Here is a 25,280-nt window from a genome sequence, read left to right as displayed (position 1 = left end):
GTACACACACATAGAAAGGAAGGGAGGGAGGGAAGGAAGACAGGAAGGAAAACAGGAAGGAAGGAAGGAAGGAAGGAAGGAAGGAAGGAAGGAAGACAGGAAAGAAGGAGGAAGACAGGAAGGAAGGGAGGGAGGGGGGGAGGGAGGGAGGGAGGGAGGAAAGAAGGAGGAAGACAAGACAAGAAAGAAGAAAGAAAATCACATGGTGCAGAGACCAACACAGAACAAGCTGGAGAGGCCAGGATGAGAACAGACAGAACTCTCATGCAGAACCACAGTCTGAAGGAGCAGACTCTACATCCTTCCCCATGGCAGGTGAGATTTCACCTCTTAGGATACGTTTAAACATCTCTGGGAAAGTCAGGGGCTAGCATTCTTTAATACTTTAGAGCACTTTACCTCTGTATTTGCATATTCTGTGTGGATTTAGAAAACTCAACTAGAACCAATGAGTAAAAATTACAGAATGATCTACATTGCCTCAGCAGACTTAGGACATTATAATAATAATCATAGTTATATAATTATAGATTTGACTATTCTATAATATATTGAGCTTTCTGCTTACCGGGAACCCCAAGGGCATTACACACACAATGACAACATTCAAATCCCTTCCTTCCAGGCATGAAAAATTTAAGGATTGTCTATTTCACATAAAAATTTACATCTCCTTGGTGGCAAGATGCTCTTGCTGAAGACACTGCAAACATGGTCACAGGACGTAACAAATGAAGCTAAGAACGTCCTCCCTGCTAGATTCTCAGGGTGTTGGGAAGTGCCACTCTGGGGAGAAAAGTCATCAATGCTCTTACGGCTATGCACTCCCAGGAATTCTGAACAAGCCTGCCTCCCCATGCTGTCATGGAATGGGAGGGCTCATGGGGCTCAACCACTCCCAGTGGCCGATGGGAGGGGGACACAAGTTCACGAGTGATACCACTGGCAAGGTATACCTGCTCCTGTGCACAGTCATTGCTCACACTCCTGCACACAACCCTAAGGAAACTCACTGGCCACACACAAAAGATGTAAAAGTAGAGAGAGGGCTAGCTGGGAAAAGAGAGGAGATTGTCGGGGGGGGGGGGGAGGAAGATAATGAGGATGATAGGGCAACGGGAGAAATACAGCATGTACACATACTGAAAATGCCATCACTGTCCACTGGTATGCATGATCAATATGTGCTAGTGAAACATTTAAAACCATATTTTCTCCTTCCCCATGTACTAGACTTTACACTCGAACCCCAGAACCAGCCCTATACTTTCTCACGCTCAGGGTCTATGGGATGGTCTTTTGTACATTCATTCTATGTTCCAGCTTCAGAAACCTTAGACACTTAGAAAATGTAGACTCCAGGCCTCACCAGAGACAACCTAGGGATTGAAAGAGAAGAAACGTGCATTTCTAACTGGTTGACATGTCGAACAACTTCCTCAGTAATCCTTACACAAGCAAACTCGAAGTTTCCTCAGGCAGCTTCCGTAACCACTAAGGCACGCAAACGAAACTGCTCTAAGGAATTCTGCAACTTTTTAGATCTCGGCAGCAGCTGACTGTGGCTATGCTTATATGGATTCCCTTAGTTCTGAGAACAAGGACAGATATACATGCTACCTAAGAACCAGGACAAATAAACAGAATTACCACAATCAAGGTTGTCCTGTGGCTATCACATGCATTTAAGGGAGGAGGAAAAGAGGGAGAGAGGGAGAGGGGGCTGTGTGAAAACTACAGGCCAGTCCTAACTATGATGTGTGATGCACACACCAGAAGGAGGATGGTCAGAGAGGACAGGAATCTGAAAGAGAAAAGAACGACTGAAAATGTCTTCAGGTTAATGTCAGACAGCAAACCAGAGACCCAGGGAGCACACACAACACTCAGGGAAGAAATAAAACACACTCTACATATACACTGACATACTGTTCTCAAACTAGAGAAAATCAGAAAGATAAACAACCTGAAAGTCAGACAAGGGACAAAAACCCAGCTTGCCTGAGAGCAACAAAGTTAAATGTATCTTGGAGGCAGAGGGTAGCTCAACAGTTAAGCGCACTTGCTGCTCTTACAGAGGACCTGATTTTACTTCCCAGCACCCACATGGTGGCCCAGAGGATCTGATGCCTTCTTTGGGTACCTGCAGGTACTGGCATGCGTGGGGTACACAGACAGAATTTTTAAAAATATTTATATCTAAGTTCTCAGACATCAGACAAAGAAGAGAGTGATGTCAAAAACAACCGAGGAGAAAATAAAGTCCCAAGCCTAGACTGCTGTATCCTGAGACACTATTCCTCAAAGCTGAAGAACATAGGACTTCACACACACATCAAGGAGCTTGTTGATGTGCCTCTGGGAAGAAGGGAGACAATATGGTCAGAACTTAGGGTCTACTCAAAGGAAGAAGATCGGAGGAAAGGCCCTGAGGACAAAGCAAAAACTTCTTTTTCACATTGTCAACAGCAAACAGTTGGTTTGAAATGTCAATAGCACAGACTCTGAGTATAGAGTCATATGCATATACTTCATGTATGTCTATGTTTATACACACACATATATGAGTGAGATGAATGACAGAAATAATATAAGGATCAAAGGGGGGACTATTAATCCTGTTAGTAGTATAAGGCATGTTTATTGCCCATAAAGAGGTATAGAGTTATTTTGTTTGTATTTGGATTTAAGTGGATTTGAAAACTCTAAGAAATAAAATCATCAAACTTAACTTTTGTGTTAAGAAAGAAAAGAAAAGCAGGTTCATACAGGATGCTCAATTAAAAACACCAAGTGTCACAAACCAAAATGGGGGGAGGAAAACAAATAGAAAACAGCATAAACATAGGCGACACCAGCCCAACTACACAATTTCTTTGAATGTCAATGACTTAAGTACAGCAAGCAAACCAAAGATTTTCAAAATGGATCAAAGAGCTAGTGGAAGAAGAGCATCCACTGCTGCAAACACTGAAGAGCAGGCTACTAAAGAAAACCAGAGCCAGGATTAATTCTCAGGCCAGCAACCCCAAGAAGAGCAAGCCCACTCTAGCTGGAACAAAGCGGGGAGCCCTAGCTGCTGAACTGTGAACTGAAAAGCAAAGGGACATTCTCTTTGCTTCACTGGTGATAACAAGAAAGCTAAGCTTTATAAAATGCCTTGGTGCTAACCCAACTGAAGAGGGAGGGGCCTCAAAGGCCACTGAGTCACAGCAAGACTTTAAAAACCAAACCAAATCAAACCAAAACTACTGCGGTCAGCAGGAGAAAGCACTACAATGGCACATTACTCTCAAGATGACTAACTTCCTCATCAGATACCAAAGAGACATGATGGTAGCTTATCCAGACAGCTGAGCAGAAGCAAGTCCCTGTGACAGGCTAGGCTCTCTTTTCTCCAAGTTCCTCTAAACAGATATGCTAGATATATGTCAGCATAATCTACATGCACACACACATAAACACACATGCAGTTACTGGCAACATGAACCTTCCCTCAGGCTCACAAATACTTAATTCAGGAAGCAGCATCTTCAAGAGCTGTCAAGACACCAGGAAGGACTCCCACATGCAGGACAGACTGCAGAATAGCCTGGGGTTGATCAGGAGGTATACTTTTACAACTAAGCTCAAAAGGCAGAAGGAAGAAAATAAAGAAACCATAAACTGAAGTAAATACAATAGAAAAACTACAGATTAATTAAAACTACATATAAAATTAATTAAGCTATGAAAATAAGCAGAGTTGATCATCTTTAGGTGGACTAAAAACAACAGAGATGACTCAAAACTTAAAAACTGAAAATGAGGAATTACCACAGATGCCAGAAAAATTACGAAAACCATAGGATGTTCTTCTAAACAATTCTACACCAACGACACGGGTTAGCTGAATTCCTAGAGCAACAGAATGCACCAAGACTGAGTAAGCAGAAATAGAAGGCTTGAACAGATGATAATAAAGACAGAGCAATCATCCAGAACCTCCCAGCATGGAGCTGCACAGGGCAAGAAATCCCACACCGAGAACACCAGGCAATCATGAGTTAAAGCTGTTCTCTTCCTTTGTGGCTGTTCTATTTTGAAACAAAGTCTCTCTGTTTCCCAGGCTGGCCTTAAACTCCTGACCCCTGTGCCTCCACCAGAGTGTGCCACCAGGTCCAACTACTATATTTCTCGAATTTTTCCCAAAATTGAGCTAAAGGGAACATTTACACACATTTTATGAAGCTAATTAATTACTTTGACACCCAAGACACTTTAAGAAAACAAAAGCAAGAATAGGAGACATGAGTCAGTGGTCAAGGGCCCAGTCTTAAGTCTCCTAATGCTGTGAGAAAACACATGACCAAAGCAACATGGGGAGGAGAGGGTTTATTTCAGCTTAGAGCTTGTGGTCCATTATCCAGAGAAGTCAGAGAGGAGCACTCTTATTGGCTTGCTCAGCCTGCTTTTTCACACAGCTCAGGACCAGCTGCCCAGGGCGGTCTCACCCACAGTAGGCCACTAAGAAATGTCCAACAGACGAGCTTACAGGCTGGTGTTATGTAGCATTGTCTCAAGTTTGATTCCACTTTGCAGCTAACTCTAGCTTGTGTCAAGTTGACATAAACCAACTAGAACAAGCACATTCTGCTTCTGTAAAGAACTGGGACTCAGTTCCCAGAACAGGGTTAGCAGCTGACACTGACCTGGAACACTAGCTCCAGGGAAGCAGATGCCGGCCTCCTTCTCTTCTGAGGGCACTGCACTTACATGTAAACACACACATCCCCACCACATTTCTACCATATATGCACACACCACACAGACAGATCACATACATCAAACACACCACAAACAAACAAACCCCACACATATACCCCGTACCTCCACCGCATACCACACACACAAACAATACACACAACCACACATATACACAAACTCACACAAAACATTACACACATCACACCACTCACATAAAACACCACACAGACAACACACACACGACACACATACCATACACAGACAACACACACACAACACATACACACAACCACTCATACAATATAACATAACACACAGACAACACACATACATTCATACTACACATATACACCCACACAACACATACACACAACCACTTATGATACAACATCCACACCACATAAAAAAAAAAAAAACTAAAGAAGCCAGGTGGTGGTGGTACACACCTTTAATCCCAGCACTCAGGAGGTAAGCAGAGGATTTTGGTGAGTTCAAAGACAGCATGGTCTACGGAGCAAGTTCCAGGACAGGGCTAAACAGAGGGACCCTGTCTTGAAAAAACAAACACACCAAACCAAAAAAAAAAAGGAAACAAAACTGCAGGTCAAGTTCTCTAAGGAAAATTAATTTGTTCCCAAACTCTCAAAAGGACACCAGCAAACAAAATTCAACAACATACTTTTTAATTACACATCATGACCAAATGAGATTTATCCTTGACCCATTAAGGCTGATACACTACATATAATAGTCAACATGACACACTGTGTCAACAGAACAGAAACTGAAAATCACAAGCCAGAGCCAGAGACCCCTGAGGGTCCGGGTGTGAATCTGGAACCTTCAAGGGAGTAGACCTAAGCCAGGACCCCTGTGGGTCTGGGCATGAGTCTAAGAACTCCGAGGAACTAGGCCTGAGCCAGGACCTCTATGGGTCTGGGCGCTGGTCTGGGACATCAAAGGGAATAGGCAGAAACCTGAAACTTCTGGGGGTCCCATTGTGAGTCTGGGAATCTGAGGGAGTAAGCCTGAGCCAGGTCTTCTGCAGTTCTAGGTACACCTGAGCCTGGGAACTCCGAGGCAAGAGATGGGAGCCAGAGACCTTGGCAGGACCAACCCCTAGGAGGGGATCCAGACCAAGATTTACAGAAAGAAGTCAAAGCCAGTAACCTAGGCCAAAATAAGCCTGAGACAGCAAACTCCAAAGGAGCAAAGCAAAGCCGAGGAGCACTGAGCTACCTCCAGGAACATGGGGTAACCAATGGGGTAACTAGAACTATGGCACTGACTGTACCATCTAGAACAACCATCTAGAAGATTTATCAACAGAATCTCAAATAGCCCCAGCCACACCTATTAGACAAAAAGATGAGTAGAAAAGGTAAGAACATACGCAACACCACAAAGAGCAACATAACATCAGTAAAGCCAAAAGACCCTACAAAAGCAAGACTTGAATAACCAAATATAGATGAAACAGAAGAAAATGATCTAAAAATATTACTTCAAGAGAATGTTTGAAACTCTTAAAAGAGGAAATGAGAAATCCCCTTAAAGAACCGGAAGAAAAGACAAACAAAAAATTAGAAGACATCAGCAAATCCCTTAAAGAAAACCAAGAAAAAGCAATCAAACATATAAAAGAAACTATTGAAGACTTGAAAACTGAAATAGAGACAAGAAAACATAAGCAAGGAAATTATAGAAATAGAATCATGAGAAAAACATCAGAAACCACAAACACAAGGATGAACAATAGAATACAAGATATGGAAGACAGAATCTCAAGTGCTGAAGATACATTAGAGAAAATAGACTCATCAGTTAAAGAAACCATTAAATCTAACAAAAGCTTAACCCAAAATATCTATGAAAAGGCCAAATCTAAGAATAATAGGGATAGAAGAAGGAGTTGTTCAACTCAAAAGCACAGAAAATATATTTAACAAAATCATAGAAGAAAACTTTCCCAACCTAAAGAAAGATATGCCTATGAAGATACAAGAAGCTTACAGAACAACAAATAGACTGGATCCAGAAAAAGTCCTCTTACCACATAATAATCAAAACACTAAACATACAGAGTAAAGAAAGAATATTAAGAGCTGCAAAGGAAAAAGGCCAAGTAACATATAAAGGTAGACCTATCAGAATTACCTGACTTCTCATTGGAGACAGTGAAAGCTAGAAGGTCATGGTCAAGCATTATGCAAACATTAAGAGATCATGAATGCTAGTCCAGACTACTATGCCCAGCAAAACTTTCAATCACCATAGAAGGACAAAACAATATATTCCATGACACAACTAGATTTCACCAATACCTAGCCACAAACCCAGGCCTACACAAAATACTAGAAGAAAAAATCCAACCCAAAGAAGTTGGCTACACCAACAAAAGCACAGACAATTGATGGTCTCATAGCAGCAAATCCCAAAGGGGAAAACGCACAAATTAACACCACCAACAATGAAAACTAAATTAACAGAAGATAGTAATCACTGGTCATTAATATCCCTTCATATAAATGGACCCAACTCACCTATAAAAAGGCACAGACTAGCCGGGTGGTGGTAGCACATGCCTTTAATCCCAGCACTCGGGAGGCAGAGGCAGGAGGATCTCTGTGAGTTCGAGGCCAGCCTGGTCTACAAGAGCTAGTTCCAGGACAGGAACCAAAAGCTACGGAGAAACCCTGTCTCGAAAATCCAAAAAAAGAAAAAAAAGGCACAGACTAACAGATTGGGTACGAAAAGAGAATACATCCTTCTTCTGTATACAAGAAACACATATCAACCTCAAAGACAGACATCATCTCAAAGGGTTGGAAAAAATATTACAATCGAATGGACCTGAGAAGCAAGCTGGTATAGCTATTCTAACATCTAACAAAATAGACTTCAAGCTAAAATCAATCAAAAGAGACAAAGAAGGTCATTTCATACTAGTCACAGGAAAGAAACCATCAAGAGGAAGTCTCAATACTGAACATCTATGCCCCAAATACAAGGGCACCCTCATATGTCAAAGAAACACTTTCTAAAGCTTAAATCATACATTAAATCCCACACACTAATAGTGGGAGACTTCAACACTCCTTTCTCACCACTGGACAGGTCAGCCAGACAAAAAATGAACAAAGACATAAGAGAACTAACAGATGTTATGACTAAAATTGACTTAATAGAATATTCCATCCAAACAGAAAAAAATATACCTTCTTCTCGGTACCTCATGGAACCTTCTCAAAAGTTGACCACATACTTGGTAACAAAACAAACCTCAACAAATAGAAAAAATTGGACTAACCCAATGTACCTTATCAGATCACCATGGTTTAAAACTAGAAGTCAACAGCAATACTAATCCCAGAAAACCAACAAATACATGGAAATTAAACAATGCTCATCTGAATCATCAATGGGTCAAGGAAGAAATAAAGGAAGAAATTAAAGACTTCCTAAAATTCAATGAAAATGACCAAATTTATGGGACACAATGAAAACAGGAAAGTTCACAGCACTAAAAGCCTACATAAGGAAGCTGGAAAAAAATCACACACTAGTGAATTAACAGAACATTTGAAAACTTTAGAACAAAAAGAAGCAAACTCACTCAAGAGAACTAGATGGCAGGAAATAATCAAATTCAGAGCTGAAATCAACAAAATAGAAAAAAGGAAAACAATACAAAGAATCAATGAGACAAAGAATTGGTTCTTCGAGAAAATCAGTAAATAGACAAACCTTTATCCAAACTAACCAAAAGGTAGAGGAAGAATATCCAAATTAACAATATCAGAAATGAAAAGGGGGACATAACAGACACAGAGGAAATTCAGAGAAACATCAGGTCATATTTCGAAAACCTGTATTCCACAAAATTGGAAAACTTAAAGGAAATGGACAACTTTCTGGATAAATATCACTTACCAAAATTAAATCAAAATAAAAAGATAAGGGCTGGAGAGATGGCTCAGAAGTTAAGAGCACTGACTGCTCTTCCAGAGGTCCTGAGTTCAATTCCCAGCAACCACATGGTGGCTCACAGTCATCTATAATGAGATCTGGTGCTCTCTTCTGGCATGCAATCATACATGGAAGGAATGTTGTATATATAATAAATAAACAAATCTTTTAAAAGAAGATAAACAGATAAGCAAATTAAACAGACCTATAACTGCTAAAGAAATAGAAATAGTTGTCAAAAGTCTCCCAACAAAAAAAGCCCAGGACCAGATGGTTTCAGCGCAGAATTCTACAAGACGTTCAAAAAAGAACTAATACCAATACTCTTCAAATTATTCCACAAAATAGAAGCAAAAGGAACATTGCCAAACTCTTTTTATGAGGCTACAATTACCCTGATACCCAAACCACAGAAAAACAATACTAAGAAAGAGAATTACAGACCAATCTCACTCATGAACATTGATGCAAAAATACTAAATAAAATACTAGCAAATCAAAATCAAGAACACATCAGAACCACCATCCACCATGATCAAGTTGGCTTCATCCCAGAGATGCAGGGATGGTTCAACATACGAAAATCTGTCAACATAATCCACCACATAAACACATTGAAAATAAAAACCACATGATCATCTCATTAGAGGCTGAAAAAGCTTTTGACAAAATACAACATCCCTTCATGATAAAGGTCTTGGAGAGAGCAGGGATACAAGGAATATTCATAAACATAATAAAGGCAATATACAGCAAGCCAACACCCAACATCAAACCAAATGGAGAGAAACTCCCAGCAATTCCACTGAAATCAGGAACAAGACAAGGTTGTCCACTCTCTCCATACCTATTCAATATAGTTCTTGAGGTCCTAACTAGAGCAATAAGACACCAAAAGGAGATCAAGGGGATACAAATCAGAAAAGAAGTCAAACTCTCACTATTTGCTGATGATATGATAGTTTACATAAGCAACCCCAAAAATTCTACCAAGGAACTGCTACAACTCATAAACACTTTCAGTAAAGTATCAGGATACAAGATTAACTCAAAAAAAAAAAAATCAGTAGCCCTCCTTTATACAGATGATAAAAGGGCTGGGGAAGAAATCAGAGAATCAACACCCTTCACAATAGCCACAAATAGCATAAAATATCTCAGAGTAACTCTAACCAAACAGGTGGAAGACTTGTATGACAAGAACTTTAAATCTTGGAAGAAAGAAATTAAGAAGACACCAGAAAGTGGAAAGATCTCCCATGCTCTTATGTAGGTAGAATTAACATAGTAAAAATGACAGTCTTACCAAAAGCAATCTACAGATTCAATGCAATGCTCATCAAAATTCCAGAAAAATTCTTCACAGACCTCGAACAAATGGAACTCAACTTCATATTGAAAAGCAAAAAAATCAAGGATAGCCAAAACAATCCTGTACAATAAAAGACTGTCTGGAGGCATCACAATCCCTTGACTTCAAACTCTACCATAGAGCTACAGTACTGAAAACAGCCTGGTATTGGCATAAGAGCAGACAGGAGGACCAATGGAACTGAACAGAAGACCTGGATATCAATTCACACATCTTGGAACACCTGATTTTTGACAAAAAAAAAAAAAGCAAAAATATCAAATGAAAAAAAGAAAGCAGCCGGGTGGTGGTGGCGCACGCCTTTAATCCCAGCACTCGGGAGGCAGAGGCAGGCGGATCTCTGTGAGTTCGAGACCAGCCTGGTCTACAGAGCTAGTTCCAGGACAGGCTCCAAAACCACAGAGAAACCCTGTCTAGAAAAAAAAAAAAAAAAAAAAAAGAAAAAGAAAAAAAAGCATATTTAAGAAATGGTGCTGGCATAACTGGATATCAACATGTAGAAGAATGAAAATAGACCCATATCTATCTATCACCATGCATAAAACTCAAGTCCAAATGGATCAAAGACCTCAACATAAAGCCAGCCACACTGAACCTTATAGAAGAGAAAGTGGGAAGTACACCTGAATGCATTGGCACAGGGAACCACTTCCTAAATACAGCACAGACACTGAGAGAAACAATTAATAAATAGGACCTCCTGAAACCGAAAAGCTCTGTAAAGCAAAGAACATAAGACAAAAAGACAGCCTACAGAATGGGAAAAGATCTTCACTAACCCCACATCAGACAGAGGTCTGATATCCAAAATATACAAAGAACTCAAGAAATTGGTCATCAAAAGAACAAATAATCCAAAAAAAAATGGAGTACAGAATTAAACAGAGAACTCTCAACAGAGAAATCTAAAATGGCTGAAAGACACTTAAGGAAATGTTCAACATCCTTAGTCATCAGAGAAATGCAAATCAAAACAACTCTGAGATTCCATCTTACACCTGTAAGAATGGCCAAGATCAAACACTGATGACAACTTATGCTGGAGAGGTGGTGGGGTAAAGGGAACACTCCTGCATTGCTGGTGGGAATGCAAGCTGGTACAGCCACTTTGGTTGTCAGTGTGGCGATTTCTCAGAAAATTAGGAAACAACCTTCCTCCAGACCCAGTAATACCACTTTTGGGTATATATCCAAAGGATGTTCAATTGTACCACAAGGACATGTGCTCAACTATGTTCATAGCAGCTTTGTCTGTCATAGCCAGAACCTGGAAGCAACCTCGACCGAAGAATGGATAAGGAAAATGTGGTACATTTATACAATGGAGTACTACACCGCAGAAAAAAAATAATAACCACATCCTGAATTTTCATGCAAATGGGTGGAACTAGAAAACATCATTTTGAGTGACGTAACCCAGACATAGAAAGTACAATTATCACATGTACTCACTCAAAGGTGGTGGTTTTTAAAACAAAAAGCAAAGAAAACCAGCCTATAAACCACAATCCCAGAGAACTTAGACAACAATGAAGACACTAAGAGAGACTTACATAGATCTAATCTACATGGGAAGTAGAAAAAGACAAGATCTCCTGAGTAAACTGGGAGCATGGGGACCTTGGGGGATAATTGAAGGGGGGAAGGTAGAGGCAGGGATGGGAGCAGAGAAAAATGTAGAGCTCAATAAAAATCAATAAAAAAAAAAAAGAAAATCATATGATCATCTCAGTTGACATAGAAAAAAAATGTTGACAAAATCTATAATCTTTTTAGCAAAAACTCTCCTCAGTTCATACTGAAGTAAACTCCCTCAGCATACACAAGACTATTTGCAAAATCTCCACAGCATTCATGGGGGAAAGCTAAAAGTTTTTCCACCAAGACACCATACACAACAAGGAGGCTCAACTCTTGCTACTTCTATTTAGCTCAGTACTAGAAGTACAATAAAGGGCCTTAGACACGAAAGAATATGAATCCAAATCAAAAATGTAAAATTATCCCTTTATAGCAACAGCAAGACTATATGTTAAAATCACTATGGAAACATTAGAACCAAGAGATGAACACAGGAAGGCTGTGTGCAGAGCCACCAGCAAGGCATTAGCATTCATTAGCCTGACTGGAAAAGAAACCAAGAGTGACTGCATTCGTGACAGCATTAAGAAGATATCTAGGAATAAACTGACTTTAAAAACTGAAGGCATGACTTTGTGGAAACTACTCAGGTCAAGGACAGGGGTGCTTGACCGAGATGATGGGACACAAACCCTCTTCCTCTGTGTCACCTCCCAGCTGTGAGGTGAGTGGTTTTGTCCCACCCAGCATGATATGCCGCCTTGCCATAGGCCTAAAGCAAAAGGGCCAGCCAATGACAGCTAGGCCCTCCAAACTATGAGCCAAAAGAAAGCTTACCTCTGTGTACAGTGAGAATCATGGGTATTTGTTATAATGACAAAAAACTAAGCTATAAAACACTGATGGAAAAAAATGGAAGGAAAAAAAACAATTGAAAAGATGGACCCACACCTATAGTTCATAATGATTTTGTTAAAGTGTCCATCTTACCCAAAGCAGTACATAGCCCAATGTAAGCCCTGTAAAATTCCATTAAGATTCTTCACAGGAGAAGAGGAAAAAAAAAAAACCTGATGCCCACACAGAACTATAAAGTCTCCCAACAGCAAATACATTATAAAATAAAAAAAAAATCATACTTCCTGACTTGAAGTTAAAGTTACAAAGCTATAGTAATCAAAATAGCATGACTCTCATAGAAAAAGGCTTAGAGAGGCCAGAAAAAGAGGATAGCGCAAAAATCAATCTAAGCACATGTAGTCAACTGGTGTATATGTGAGAGAGGGAGGCAGGAGGGTGGAGATCAAAGGGCAGCTTTCAGTGGTCAGCTCTCTCTGCCCTGTGGAGCCTGGGCTCATACTCAAGCTACCTGTGGAGTCATCTCACTGACCTTTTGATGAGGCCATTGAGAGAAAGAGGGGAGAAGACAGACTTTCAACAAGGGTTCTGGAGAAAGATCTCCACACGGAGTCGGAAATCCCTCTTCAAGTATAAACCGGGAGGAAACACAACCATTTCTCTGCATCCCTGGCCTATGTAACACTACTGACAACAGCACAGATGGACAAAGAAATGGCAGTCTGTAATTATTTGGCTCTCAAAAACAATGTAATTTTGCCATTTGTCATATTAATGCGTCCATAGGATATTATGCTAAGTGAAATAAACCAGACACAGGAAGAAAACTATTGCATGATCTCATTTACATATAAAATCTAAAAAGAAGTCCAAAATGGTGATTACAGAAGACGGGGAAACTAGGGTAGCAAAGGGGAGATGTAGGCCAGAGAACAGCAAGAAGTAAATTCCTAAGGCAAGCCAGTCCCCTGCTGTGATGCCCAGCAGCTCATGGGAGCAGATGCACAGACTCACAGCCAACATCTGCTGGCACTCAAGGAATCACGTAGAAGAGGGGCAGGAAAAACTGTAGGAGCCACAGGGGTCAAAAACATCACAAGAAAGCCTGGGTCAACCAACCTGGGCTCCAGGGGCTCCCAGAGATTGAGCCGACAATCAGGGAGCCTGCATGGAACTGACTTAGGCCCTCGGCACATGTGTTACAGTTGTGTGGCTTGGTCTTCTTGCGGAGCTCCTAACAGTGGGAGCAGGGGCTGTCTCTGACTCGGCTATCTGCTTTGGGGACCCTTTCCTCCTACTGAGTGTCTCGTCCAGCCACAATTTGAAGGGGTGTGCTCATTCTTACTGCAACTTGATATGCCATGTTTGGTTGGTATACCTGGGAGCATGCCCTGGAGAAGGAGTGGACCTAGGGGAGAGGAAAGATAGGGAGAGGCTGGGGGGGGGGGGGGGGGGAAGGTACCCTGTGGTGGGGATATAATATATGAGAGAGGAATAAATAAGTAAATAAATTTTAAACATAGAGGCGAAATAGGGTTGGAGAGATGCGGTGCAGAGGGTGAGTTCAGGCCCAGCCCTCATGGCTGTGACTCCAGCTCCAGGGACCTGGTACCCACTCTCCTGACCTCCACAGGCATGCACATGTGCACATGCCACACACAGATAAATAAAACCTTAAAGAATGTAAAGCTAGTGAGACTGACGAGATCACTCTGGGTACTGAGTTGAAACAGACTGAAAAGCATAGGAAGAGATGGTGAGCTAGAGAAACGGGAGACAGTTTCTAACTGCTGCCTTGTCACATAGAATGCGATGAGAGGAGAGGGCATGGGTGAACAAGACCCAGGAAGCTAACAGCAGGACTGACATTCTGGAGGCCCCAGGGCCCGTACCAACAAGACAACTGACTGACATTCAGTCACAGGGGAACAACCCTAAAGCTAAGGGTGCAGTCGGGTAGAACCCCAATCCTAAGAAGAGTGCACAGCCCTGTATTGTGTAAATACATTATTGTAGGGGCTACCCTCCCAGCCACACTGCCACTAACTGCATGGGATCCACGGTCCCGCTTATGAAAGTCCATCACAACTAATCCTGTGGCTGCCGCCACTCCCTCACGGAGCAGGTGAGGAGGTCATCAGGGTCTGCCATATATTCCAGCCACTCCCCCAGTCACCTGTATGCAATTCTGCTCTAATTGCATGTGGCAGTGGAGTCTTGGGGAGATGGCAGGGTGTACAGGCTGGGGAAGACTGGAGGACGAGGGCTATGGGAAGTTGTCATCCACGCTGGCTGAAGACTTTCCAGTGTGTCTGCTCTGGGGCAGATCAAGTGCCTGTCAGTCAACCCTCACCTAGGCTCAGAAAGGAAGCCCACTGAACTTCTGCCCTCCACTGGCACTGCATGAATATGGTATAAGACATGCATGCAGGCAAAACACCCATACACATAAACAAATCTAAAAACACAAAAATGAAAATGCTGCGGAAGCTGCACAGAGTTCTTTGATAGCAACCTTGTTCCTGGTTCTAAAGTAGTGCATCTGCTCAGAAAATCCAGAATTGCTAAATTTTAAACAGATTTTCATTAAAGCCTACTTCCCTAAAGACACCTCTTCTAAATAGCCTTTCTGGGACTATAAAGTGTCAATATCTAGGGCCATAATTTACAATTCTATGTTTCATTTGTCCTACATATATCTTCTTTGCAAGTATGTGGAATTAAAAAAAAAAAAACCCACTTAGGTGACGAATGTTCCAAGGCCAGGACTTCTCTCCCTAGTCATCTGTCTCTAAAGAGACAAGGTGTGTGCTGGGTAGTTTTATGCCAACTTGACAAAAATTAAAGTCATCTGAGAGGAAGGGACCTTATTTGAGAAAATGCCTTCACAAGATCAGGCTGCAGACAAGCCTGTAGGAAACTTTCTTAATTAGTGATTCATGTGGGAGGGCCCAAGCCATGTGGGTGGTGCCATTCCTGGGTTGGTGGTCCTGAGTTCTATAAGAAAGCAGGCTGAGCAAGCCATGGGGAAGCAAGCCTGTAAGCAGCACCTCTCTGTGGCCTCTGCATCAGCTCCTGCCTCCAGGTTCCTGCCCTGTTTGAGTTCCTGTCCTGACTTCCCTCAATGATGGAATACAATATGGACCTGTAAGCCAAATAAAACCTTTCCTCTCAACTTGCTTTTTGGTCATAGTGTTTCATCACAGCAACAGTAGCCCTGACTAAGCCAGGGGAAAAGGCAAAGCTTTACAAAAACAAAACAAACAAACAACAACAAAAAAAGCAGATGAGTTACTGCTACTTCCAAACCAGAAGTCTTGTGTCTCAGATAATTTCCTAAAAAAAAAGAAGAAACTTAAAATACCGATTTGGAATGTCACTGTGAGAGTTTGATAAGATAAAATAGATTGCATAAAATATCAGACTCTCATTCGTCTAGAAATTCCACTCATTTTTTAGGATCTATCTGCCTAGAACTGGCAACAAGGACCAAATACATTTTTCTTTTTCATCACTAGTCAACAAAATAGACTCTGAAGAAACTCCTGAGCAAAACCTACATCATCTTTCAGAATAATTCTCTACACTATGAGAAGTATCCACCAGGAAGAAGTGGTCACTAGGTAAAGATCATTATGGGCTGGTGAAAATCACATGCACACTCAGGTATTCGTGGATGACTAACACTTTCAGAGTCACAGCTGTCTACAACAAGGGACCTGCTGAGTAAAGTGTGCACGATACTAACACAAATTCAGAAGATAGCATTATTTGCTGAAGAGAGCTACTTCAATAGTTTTAAAATCTGGGTCAAATACAATTATCAAAAAGACTCTAGTAAAAAGCCCTACATGCAATTGATTACGACCTTAACAGACGGCACAACGTAGTCCTTTCTACCCTCTAAACGTGCATGCAGAGCAGCAGAACACCATCGGGGAGTTCTTCTAGTACCCCTAAGTGACACAAAATTTTGAGAGCAAGCAGATTTCCAGAAGGAAACCACTACAGCACAAGTCGAGTCCTGTTAAAACACTGCGATTCAAAAGACAAGCACACAATTAAGTTCCAGACACAACCCCATCACAAGAAAGTCTCCCCCAGGGCTGGAGATGGCTCAATGGTTAAGAGCACTGACTGCTTTTCCAGAGGTCCTGGGTTCAACCCCCAGCACCCACATGGCAGCTCACAACTGTCTGTAACTCCAGTTTCAGGGGGCCCAAAACTTCCCATGGCAAAACACTAATACATATAAAATTTTTAAAAAGTAAGAAGGAACACATCTCCCCACATTAGTCCACAGACAACACAGCATCACTGGGCACATTCCTACTTCCCAGTGTTCCAAGCACTGTACAGAAGCTCATACAACACAGATTAGCACTTTACTGAATGGAAGAGGAAACCTGTGGAATTTATCTAGAATCATCATGGTAATTTTTGGTTACCAACAAAGCCTTTCTCATAAAAGAAAAATAGTCCTAACTTGTTGAATTTTAAAGAACACATGCATTCACACAGCTTGTTTGACACCCCGTGAGCTGGAAAGAAACATAATTAAAATATAATCCCCTATTTAATTTCCACTTAAACATCTAAAAGTGGTGCGAGGTAAAGCAATCTTACCGTTCTAGAGTCTGAGAAGGGATTGTATTCATCAAGTCCTGGGGGCACATTTCTTGTCACCTGTGTAACGGATGGGTCCTAGAAGAAAATTTGAAGGAGAAAAGAAAATTTGAGTTATCTATTAAGACACAATTTTGATATTTAAATACAATTTGCTTTATCTGAACCTTTGGTCACCCAGCAAAATAGAGCAAACAAAGTACTGTCAAAGATATTCAACATTTCAACAAAGGAAATAAATATTTAAGCCCACAGCCTTCACACCCTCAAAGAAAACAAATAAAACTTGGGTTAGACGCAAGACAGCTGCCAGTCTGTCCCTCCTACTGCTGTTTGGCCCTGACTGCCTAACTTGCTCAGACTAAACCCACCGTCTTTAAGACTCACAAAGTGCACATCTCTTACCCCTTTATGACACAGGGTCTCACTCTACAGTCGAGGCTGGCTTTGAACTCTTGGTAGTCCTACTGACTCAGTCTCCTGAGTGCCGGCCATTACATTCCATAAGCTACTGTACCTGGCTTCATGATCTCCTTTTTATTTCTGTAATGTTTTATTATTTTATTATGTATAATTTCATATATGAGTAATTTATCACTTCCACCCCCTTCATCCAAATCCTCCCAAATACATGGTCACTTCTTTACTGTTGCCATACATGCATGTGTACATCTATATGCTTGTGTGTACACACACACACACACAGAAGTATGTAGGTGTCCATGTGCTCATGTAGATGTGTAGCCAAGGCTGGCCCTGAGATCAGACGAGCTGTGTGGGAACTCACCTCTGAAGGAAACCAATTCTCCCTTTCAGCAGTCACTGCCCACCTAATAGCTTTTTTCTAGGAGTGGGATTTTAAAATAGCAGCTTCAAAAGTTTTCCCAATTTCAGATCTGAATACATTATAAATCATCTAGGGCACTGGAGAGTGTGCCCTCTTATTTTACTGTTGGCGGAGACTGCTCGTTCATTCCCAGCCACCCAGACCTGAAATAATCATATAGAAACTGTATTAATTAAAACATCACTTGGCCAATCACTTAGGTGTATTGTTAGCTAGCTTTTATATCTTAAATTAACCCATTTATATTATTTTATATTTTACCATGAAGCTCATGGTTTACCATTACTAGCATGCGGCTGTCCTTCTCTGAGGGCTACAAGGTGTATCCCTGACTCCACCTACTCTCTCCTCCTCTATCTGCCTGGAATGCCCACCTTGCCCTGTTCTGAGCTGCAATGGACCCAAAGCAGCTTCTTTATTAAATGGTATTCACAGCATCCAGAGGGGAATCCTACATCATACTCTACACCAGTACTGCTATTACTTGCCTGTAGTTTATTTTTCTACATGGACCTAGACCTCTTCCCCCTTTCCAAATATACTAGCATACTATCCTAGCTTTTCAAATATCTGAATATTAGGCTTTCCTATTACAATTACTAAATCACAAAATTCTATTTTACTTCCTTCAATTATGAATGCCAAACACAAATTTAATGAACATGCCAAATAAAATCAACTACATATTTCATGAAAAATATAGTTCACAAACTGAAAACTGTTTCCACTTTCACCTGACAGAGTATGTAACAATCAAGTGAAACGCACTACACCCCAAACCCAGACTAATTCAGCAGTGGGGTGGGGCCTGAAAAATCTGTGCTTTGTTTGTTTGTTTTGTTTCAAGACAGGATTTCTCTGTATAATCCTGGCTATCCTGGAACTTACAGATCAGGCTGGTCTTGAACTCAGAGATCTACCTGCCTCTGCCTCCTGAGTCCTGGGAATACAGGTGTGTGCTCAGCAGTTAAGAGCATAAAATGCTCTTCTAGAGGACCTGAATTCTGTTCCCAGCACCCAAAGGCAGCTCACAACTGTTGTGGAAATTTCTTTCTGCCAATAGTTTTTTGGGAATCAGCCTCAGGGCATGGTTTCTATGTGCGGATGTGATGCCTTATAAGAGAGAAGAAAAACATTTAAATGTTTTAATAATCCAGGATTCTGTTGATGTGAGACCTGATTGCTCCTGGCAGCACAGATCTATTCCCGAGAAAATGTTAGGGACTGAAGTCACTCCACCTAAGAGCTTGTTTTCTTCTTGGCAAAACTGGTCTCTGGGCAAAGAACTGCCCTTGCCTCGACTGCTGACAGGATGCATGCTGTCCAAACTGAACAAGCTGGATACCTTGCCAAGACAGGGCAAGTCAGTCTTTTGAATCTTCCTGCTTCTTAATATGGTCTGTCAGATATTCTAAGCCTGAGCCAAAGTTGGTTGCCCCAATGTTACTATGAGACTTTGGGTGACTGTCCAGGTAGTCGGCTGTTTCTGTCATTACTTGCACCTTTTGGAAGTCGCTTACTTGCACTTCCTGCTTAATTACCTTCTCAGATCTTTGATGGGGTTGAAAACTAGACAGTCACAGCTACTATCTTCTCATATCTTAACTAAGACATTTTAGTACAAGACTTAGACTCCTCAGGATAGGACAGCTATTGGAATAATCTCTCTTAGTTGCCTATTACCCATAGACTGGGCATTTAGTATGTGTTTGTGTTTCTTGCTTGATGTTACTCTTATTGGTTGTAGTTCTAGTCTGGTGTACATTATTACCCTTTCTTTCTTGTGGACAATACTTGATATTCTTATTATTTATAGTTTTGTATTGCGTTTAAAACCTTCTTATTTAGAAGGGGAAATGGTGCAGGAATTCCTTTCCACCAATGTGGTGTGACCTCTGTGTACAGATGTGGTCTTATAAGGGAGAAGAAAGGTCTCTCTTGCTCTCTCTTGTATGGTAGTCAGAGGCCGTTGCTTCAGCACCCCCAATAAATAATTGATATCCCTTCATTTCGGGCTCTCGTGGACTCACCCATGCTTACACACAACTATCTGTAACCAGTTCCAGGGATTCCAGCACCATCACACAGACGTACACAGGCAAAACACCAGCGCATATAAAATAAAAATAATTTTTTTAAAAAAGAGAAAAGAAAAGGGAAACCTGTGATTCTGTCATGGTCTTATTGATACAGCTTGTATGGGATCTATTGCTTCTTCAAGTACAACTCCAGCCCATTTTCCTTCAACACAAAGTCAGCTTTGGATAATGTAAAGTTGATTTTGTGGTTTCCTTCCTCCACCCCTACCCATTTCAGATTTTTAAAAGCTTCCTCGCAATTTTAAGACTAGATTCTAATTCCTCAGATAAAATATATAAGGCTTCTGACCACGGTGGCCCCTGCCAACTCTCAGTCACCTGGGCATGTGCTCTTCCTTAGAGAGAACCTGTACGGCTGACAGGAAGGCTTAGCAAGGACCTGCAGAGACTGGACCTGACTCTTGCTCATCTCCCCTCCCCCCCCCCAGCACTATTTAGAAACAAAGGCAAGCAAGCAGCAAGGACAAAGGAAAGCCAGTGTTAGCCTTGAAGCTGCTCAACAGCCTGGGGAGGGGTTTCCTGCCCTGCCAAGTTTACCTACAGGTGTGAGAGGCAGGCATGAGAGAGGGATGCCCCAGGAAAATAGTAAGAAAATGAGAGCACATGCATCTCAATCAAAGCTTTCAACTTGCCTTGCTGAACTGAAACCTAAAACTCAGAGATTCCAGCTACCATCTCCATACCCACCCACAAAGCCAGCATCCTCCAGGTCCTTCCACAGTACTCCTCTGGCCCATCTCTTCCCCCAGGGGTCAGTCTAGCTGGCCTCTTCTTTGAGAGGTAGTCCAAGTATGGCCTCACCTAACCACCTTCCTTCTACCAGGCACTTCATCCCAAGCCTAGCGCTCCCACAGCCCCTGCTATCTACCATTATTAGCATCGAGTCTACTGAACAGTGATGGTTTTCATGCAGGTCTTTTCCCCAAATACGATGATGGCCTATGTTAATTAAGAACTGAGTTTTGACAGGCCTGGTGGACCCGCCTTTGATCCCAACCTGAGAAGCCAAAGGCAGGCAGATCTCTATGTGCTATTGGCTGTGTTTTCACTCTTTACTCTTTGGGGAGCTTGCCACCCAGCTCCCACATAAATAGACATGGAGACTTATTATTACTTATGAATGCCGGGCCTTAGCTTGGCTTATTTCTAGCCAGCTTTGTTTACTCAGGCGAGCAACAGATGAACAAAGAGACATAGGAATGAGTCAGTCATGGTCAACAAGGAAACCAGCAAGCCCCTAGGACTGACTAGCAAGGTGGAACAGAGATCTAGAAACTATCAACAAAACCATAAAAAGCAGCAAATCCCTCTCGATGATAACCTCAAATGGAAACCTTAACTTATACAGAGGAGGCCTGACTTGTTAAATCAGATGGAGGCTGGTGAGATGCTCAGTGGATAAAGGCAGCCTGCAGTCTGTGTTTGATCGATCCTGGACATGGGGGGGGGGGGGGGAGGACGAATGTCACACAAAGTTACCCTTTGACCTCACGTGCACACCACGGCCTGTGCACACACACACAAATAATAAATAAAGTTTATAAAACAAGATTCAATTATCATAGTCTTAGTTAGAAGAATAAGACAAAATAAATAGAAGAACTCAAAGAATCCCTGTCTGTAGATGACACCATTGTTTACCTAAAACAGCCTTGGGGCTGCACAGAAAAGTTCTTAGACCTGATAAACACTGTCAGCAATACAATATAAAAAGAATAAGTAGCTTTACTACTACCAGAAACAAACTTGCTAAGCAAATAATTTTAATAAAATTCTCATTCACAATGGCTTCAAAAACATAAACTACCTAGGCATAAACTTCCCCTATGAGGTGAAAGGTCTCCATAGTGAAAACCTGAAAACACTAAAGAGTGAAACTGAAGAGAACTGGGCAATTTGACAGCCTACAAATCACAATCCCAGAGAACTTAGACAACAATGCAGACACTAAGAGAGACTTGCATAGATATAATCTACATGGGAAGTAGAAAGCAGAAAAAGACAAGATCTCCTGAGTAAACTGGGAGCATGGGGACTTGGGGGAGGATTGAAGGGGGGAGGGGAGAGGCACGGAAGGGAGCAGAGAAAAATGTAGAGCTCAATAAATATCAACAAAATAAAGAAAAAAATTTACATATACGTATTGTATATACACATGTACAGCTCACAAAACTAGAAGGGGACCAGGAGACGGAGAAGAACTCATGGAACGGGCAAGAGGGGAAGAGAGAACAGAACACATGTGTCATGAAAGCAAAGCAGCATTCGGAAACGGAGAAGGAACCACAGAGGATGTGGGGGAAGGCAAACAAGAACACAGCAAATTGGTGTGTGTGTATAAATATGCCATAATAGCACATTGCTTTATAAAATTAAAAAGTAGCAAAAAATACTTCCAAAAAGTAAAGAGAAAAAACCTGCAGGCCTTCTGGTTTTGTTGCATTTAATCAGACATGCCTGGTGATCCTTCTTTAGGTCATGTTAACTCCTAAACAGAAACACTGAGAGGAATTCTTCACATTAATAATCGAAACCACTTCCTCCGAGGAGTAAGATTAGGAAGGTCGTTCGCAAACGTAGATGAAAAAGTATTCCACGCCATTCACAAGAGAAAACCAATGAAAAGTATTCTGATGCAATCATCACCTCCCTCCTACCTCCTAGCCAGGAACACCCTGGGAGCCTGGCACAGTCTCAACAAGCTACAAAGGAAGCAGGATTCTCAGACATGGTTCATAAGAATAGAAATTGTAACATCTACATTTATCCTGTGAGCTACAGTTTCACTTCTAGGAATCCAGTCCAAGAGTACACTAGCTAAATATTAGTCATAATATCAAAAGACTAGATGGAGGCTTCTTCCGTCTGTCAATAGGCAAAGGCCCACGTACATGATGAAGTATGGACAGCTGCATCATATGCAGCTTCAAATGGTATAAAGGGATAAATGAACTGCTGTAACGTGAGTGAAAGAAGGAACAGTATAAACAAAATGTTGATTTTGAGAAAGGAAATAAAAATGAGTATGTGCAGAAGGAAGTTTCTGTCCTGAACAGTCCCGAAGCTGTTCAGTCCCAAAGAAACACACAGAGTCTTATATTAATTATAAACTGTTTGGCCTATTCGTTCAGTCTTATTATTAACTAGCTCTTACAACTTAAATTAACCCATAATTATAGTCTAAGTTTAACCACACGGTTTGGTATCTTTTCTCAGTAAGGCATTCTCATCTTGCTTCCTCTGTGTCTGGGTGGTGACTGACACTCTGCCTTTCCTCTTCCCACAATTCTGAGTCTGGTCACCCTGCTTTTACTTCCTTCCTGGCTACTGACCAATCAGCATTTTATTAAACTAATATGAGTAACAAATCTTTATAGTGTACAAGTATTATCCCACAGTAAGTATGTATATTTTAAAGAAATAATAACCCAAAAACTAGTATCAGTGATCCCCTAACGGAGGAGTAAGGGACCCCCAGGGTCCCAGGCTCAGAAGCCAAGTTCACTGCACATACCTCCTTTATAGCATTTATTTTGGAGCCATTGTTAGATAACAAAATCAGTTGAAAAGCGAAAGGACAAAAGCAGAATGTACCTAAGAAAGGGGAATACTCTTTGACTGGGAGCAGGGTCTCACTGTGTAGCCCTGGCTAGTCTACAGTTCACTAAAGGGAGAAGCATGGCTCTGCTTCCTAAGGGCTGGGATTAAAGGCATGCACCACTGCACTTGGTTTGGTTATTCTCACCCACGATTTCCGCCATCAGTGTTTCTCTGGATGCCATTGGAGTATAATGACTTCCAACTCTGAGTTTTCAAATGTATACACCCAGTTTTTTCAACTACTCCAAAATTCACCTTAAATTCTTAAAAAGAACAATCAAGCATATAAATAAATGTGTAACTTATATCAATGAGACTCGGATTTTAAAAAATCCAGTTTTCTACTTTCAGTTACTGAAACCAAAATGTACATGTTCCCTTCTACAATAATCCAGGAGGTCAATGTTAACTGGCAATTTGACAGAACTGCCAAGCAAACTCCCCCTAGTCTCTGGAACCTTCCCTGGTATAGTGCTAATGACAAAGCAGTAGCATGAGCGTACAGGCAGGATACAACAGAAAGGAGAAAAGAGACTAAATTTTAAAAGGACAAAGAACTCACAGCTCACCGGACAGTGGTGGTGCACACCTTTAATCCCAGCACTCAGGAGGCAGAGGCAGGGGGATCTCTGTGAGTCCAAGGCCAGCCTGGTCTACAAGAGCTAGTTCCAGGACAGGCTCCAAAGTTACAGAGAAACCTTGTCTCTAAAAAAACAAAACAAAACAAAAAAAAAAATTCACAGCTCTGAATTATGCATAATTAATGCTTCCAACTTGCTTGGAATATGGGTTTCATATTTCTTGGAGTTTTATTTGTTTCTTTCTCAGACAAGGTTTTACTAAGGACTCATCCTAAGCTGCCCTCAAACTTAGGGCTGTGGTCCTCTTGCCCTCAACTGCCTGAGTTCTGGGATTGATTACAGATATGCGCTACCAAGTTCAAGTTTGTTTTACTAACTGTAAGTAGTACAGAGAGGCCCATAAAGCTGAAGCTTTACATAACAATGCTCTTCTAATGCCTGCTCTGTAGCCAGCACCTGCTCATATGACTCCCAAAGCCCATACAATCTGCTCAGAAACTGGATCAAGACATGCAGATGCTGGGTGCAGCAGAGCATGCCTTTAGTCCCAGCACTCCAGAAGCAGATGTCTCTGAGTTCAAGGCCCACCTGGTCCACATAGCCAGTTCAGGTCAGCCATGGCCACACAGTGAACCCTGGATTTAAAAACAACTGTAGATCTTAGCACTGATGTTTAGGTGCCCCAATACTTAGGAAAAGAAAATGCTTTCTCTTCAACATAATGAAAATAAAACTGTTTCCACTAATGGCATAGTTCCATCTGTGTCACTGAATCTCAAGCTTCAGCAAACACAGGAACTACCTAGAAAGGTTATTAATAAAATCCAAACTAGTGAGTGCCACTCTGAATATCACCTATTTCTGATTCAGTCAGTCCTGGATGGAGACTGAGAATCGATTAAAAAGGAACTCTGTGTCTTCTTGACCAAAGGGAACACACCAGCTTCCTATACTTTATTAACTTCCAGATAAGAACGTCTTCAGAACTCAGCTAGCACTGC

At 41.5% G+C, this 25,280-nt stretch overlaps 1 protein-coding gene across 1 annotated transcript in view; it reads right to left on the bottom strand.

Annotated features, from left to right (window-relative positions):
• Scamp1 (secretory carrier membrane protein 1) overlaps window positions 1-25,280 on the bottom strand; it is an 84,155-nt gene that overhangs the window by 34,185 nt on the left and 24,690 nt on the right. Inside the window, exon 2 of the mRNA XM_005356484.3 lies at window positions 17,153-17,230. Coding sequence (XP_005356541.1) covers window positions 17,153-17,230 — 78 coding nt within the window. The remainder of the gene's footprint in view (window positions 1-17,152; window positions 17,231-25,280) is intronic.

Source organism: Microtus ochrogaster, chromosome 19, assembly GCF_000317375.1.
Source record: "Microtus ochrogaster isolate Prairie Vole_2 chromosome 19, MicOch1.0, whole genome shotgun sequence".
Lineage (NCBI taxonomy): Eukaryota > Metazoa > Chordata > Mammalia > Rodentia > Cricetidae > Microtus > Microtus ochrogaster.
This window is presented reverse-complemented; position numbering and strand designations above follow the sequence as displayed.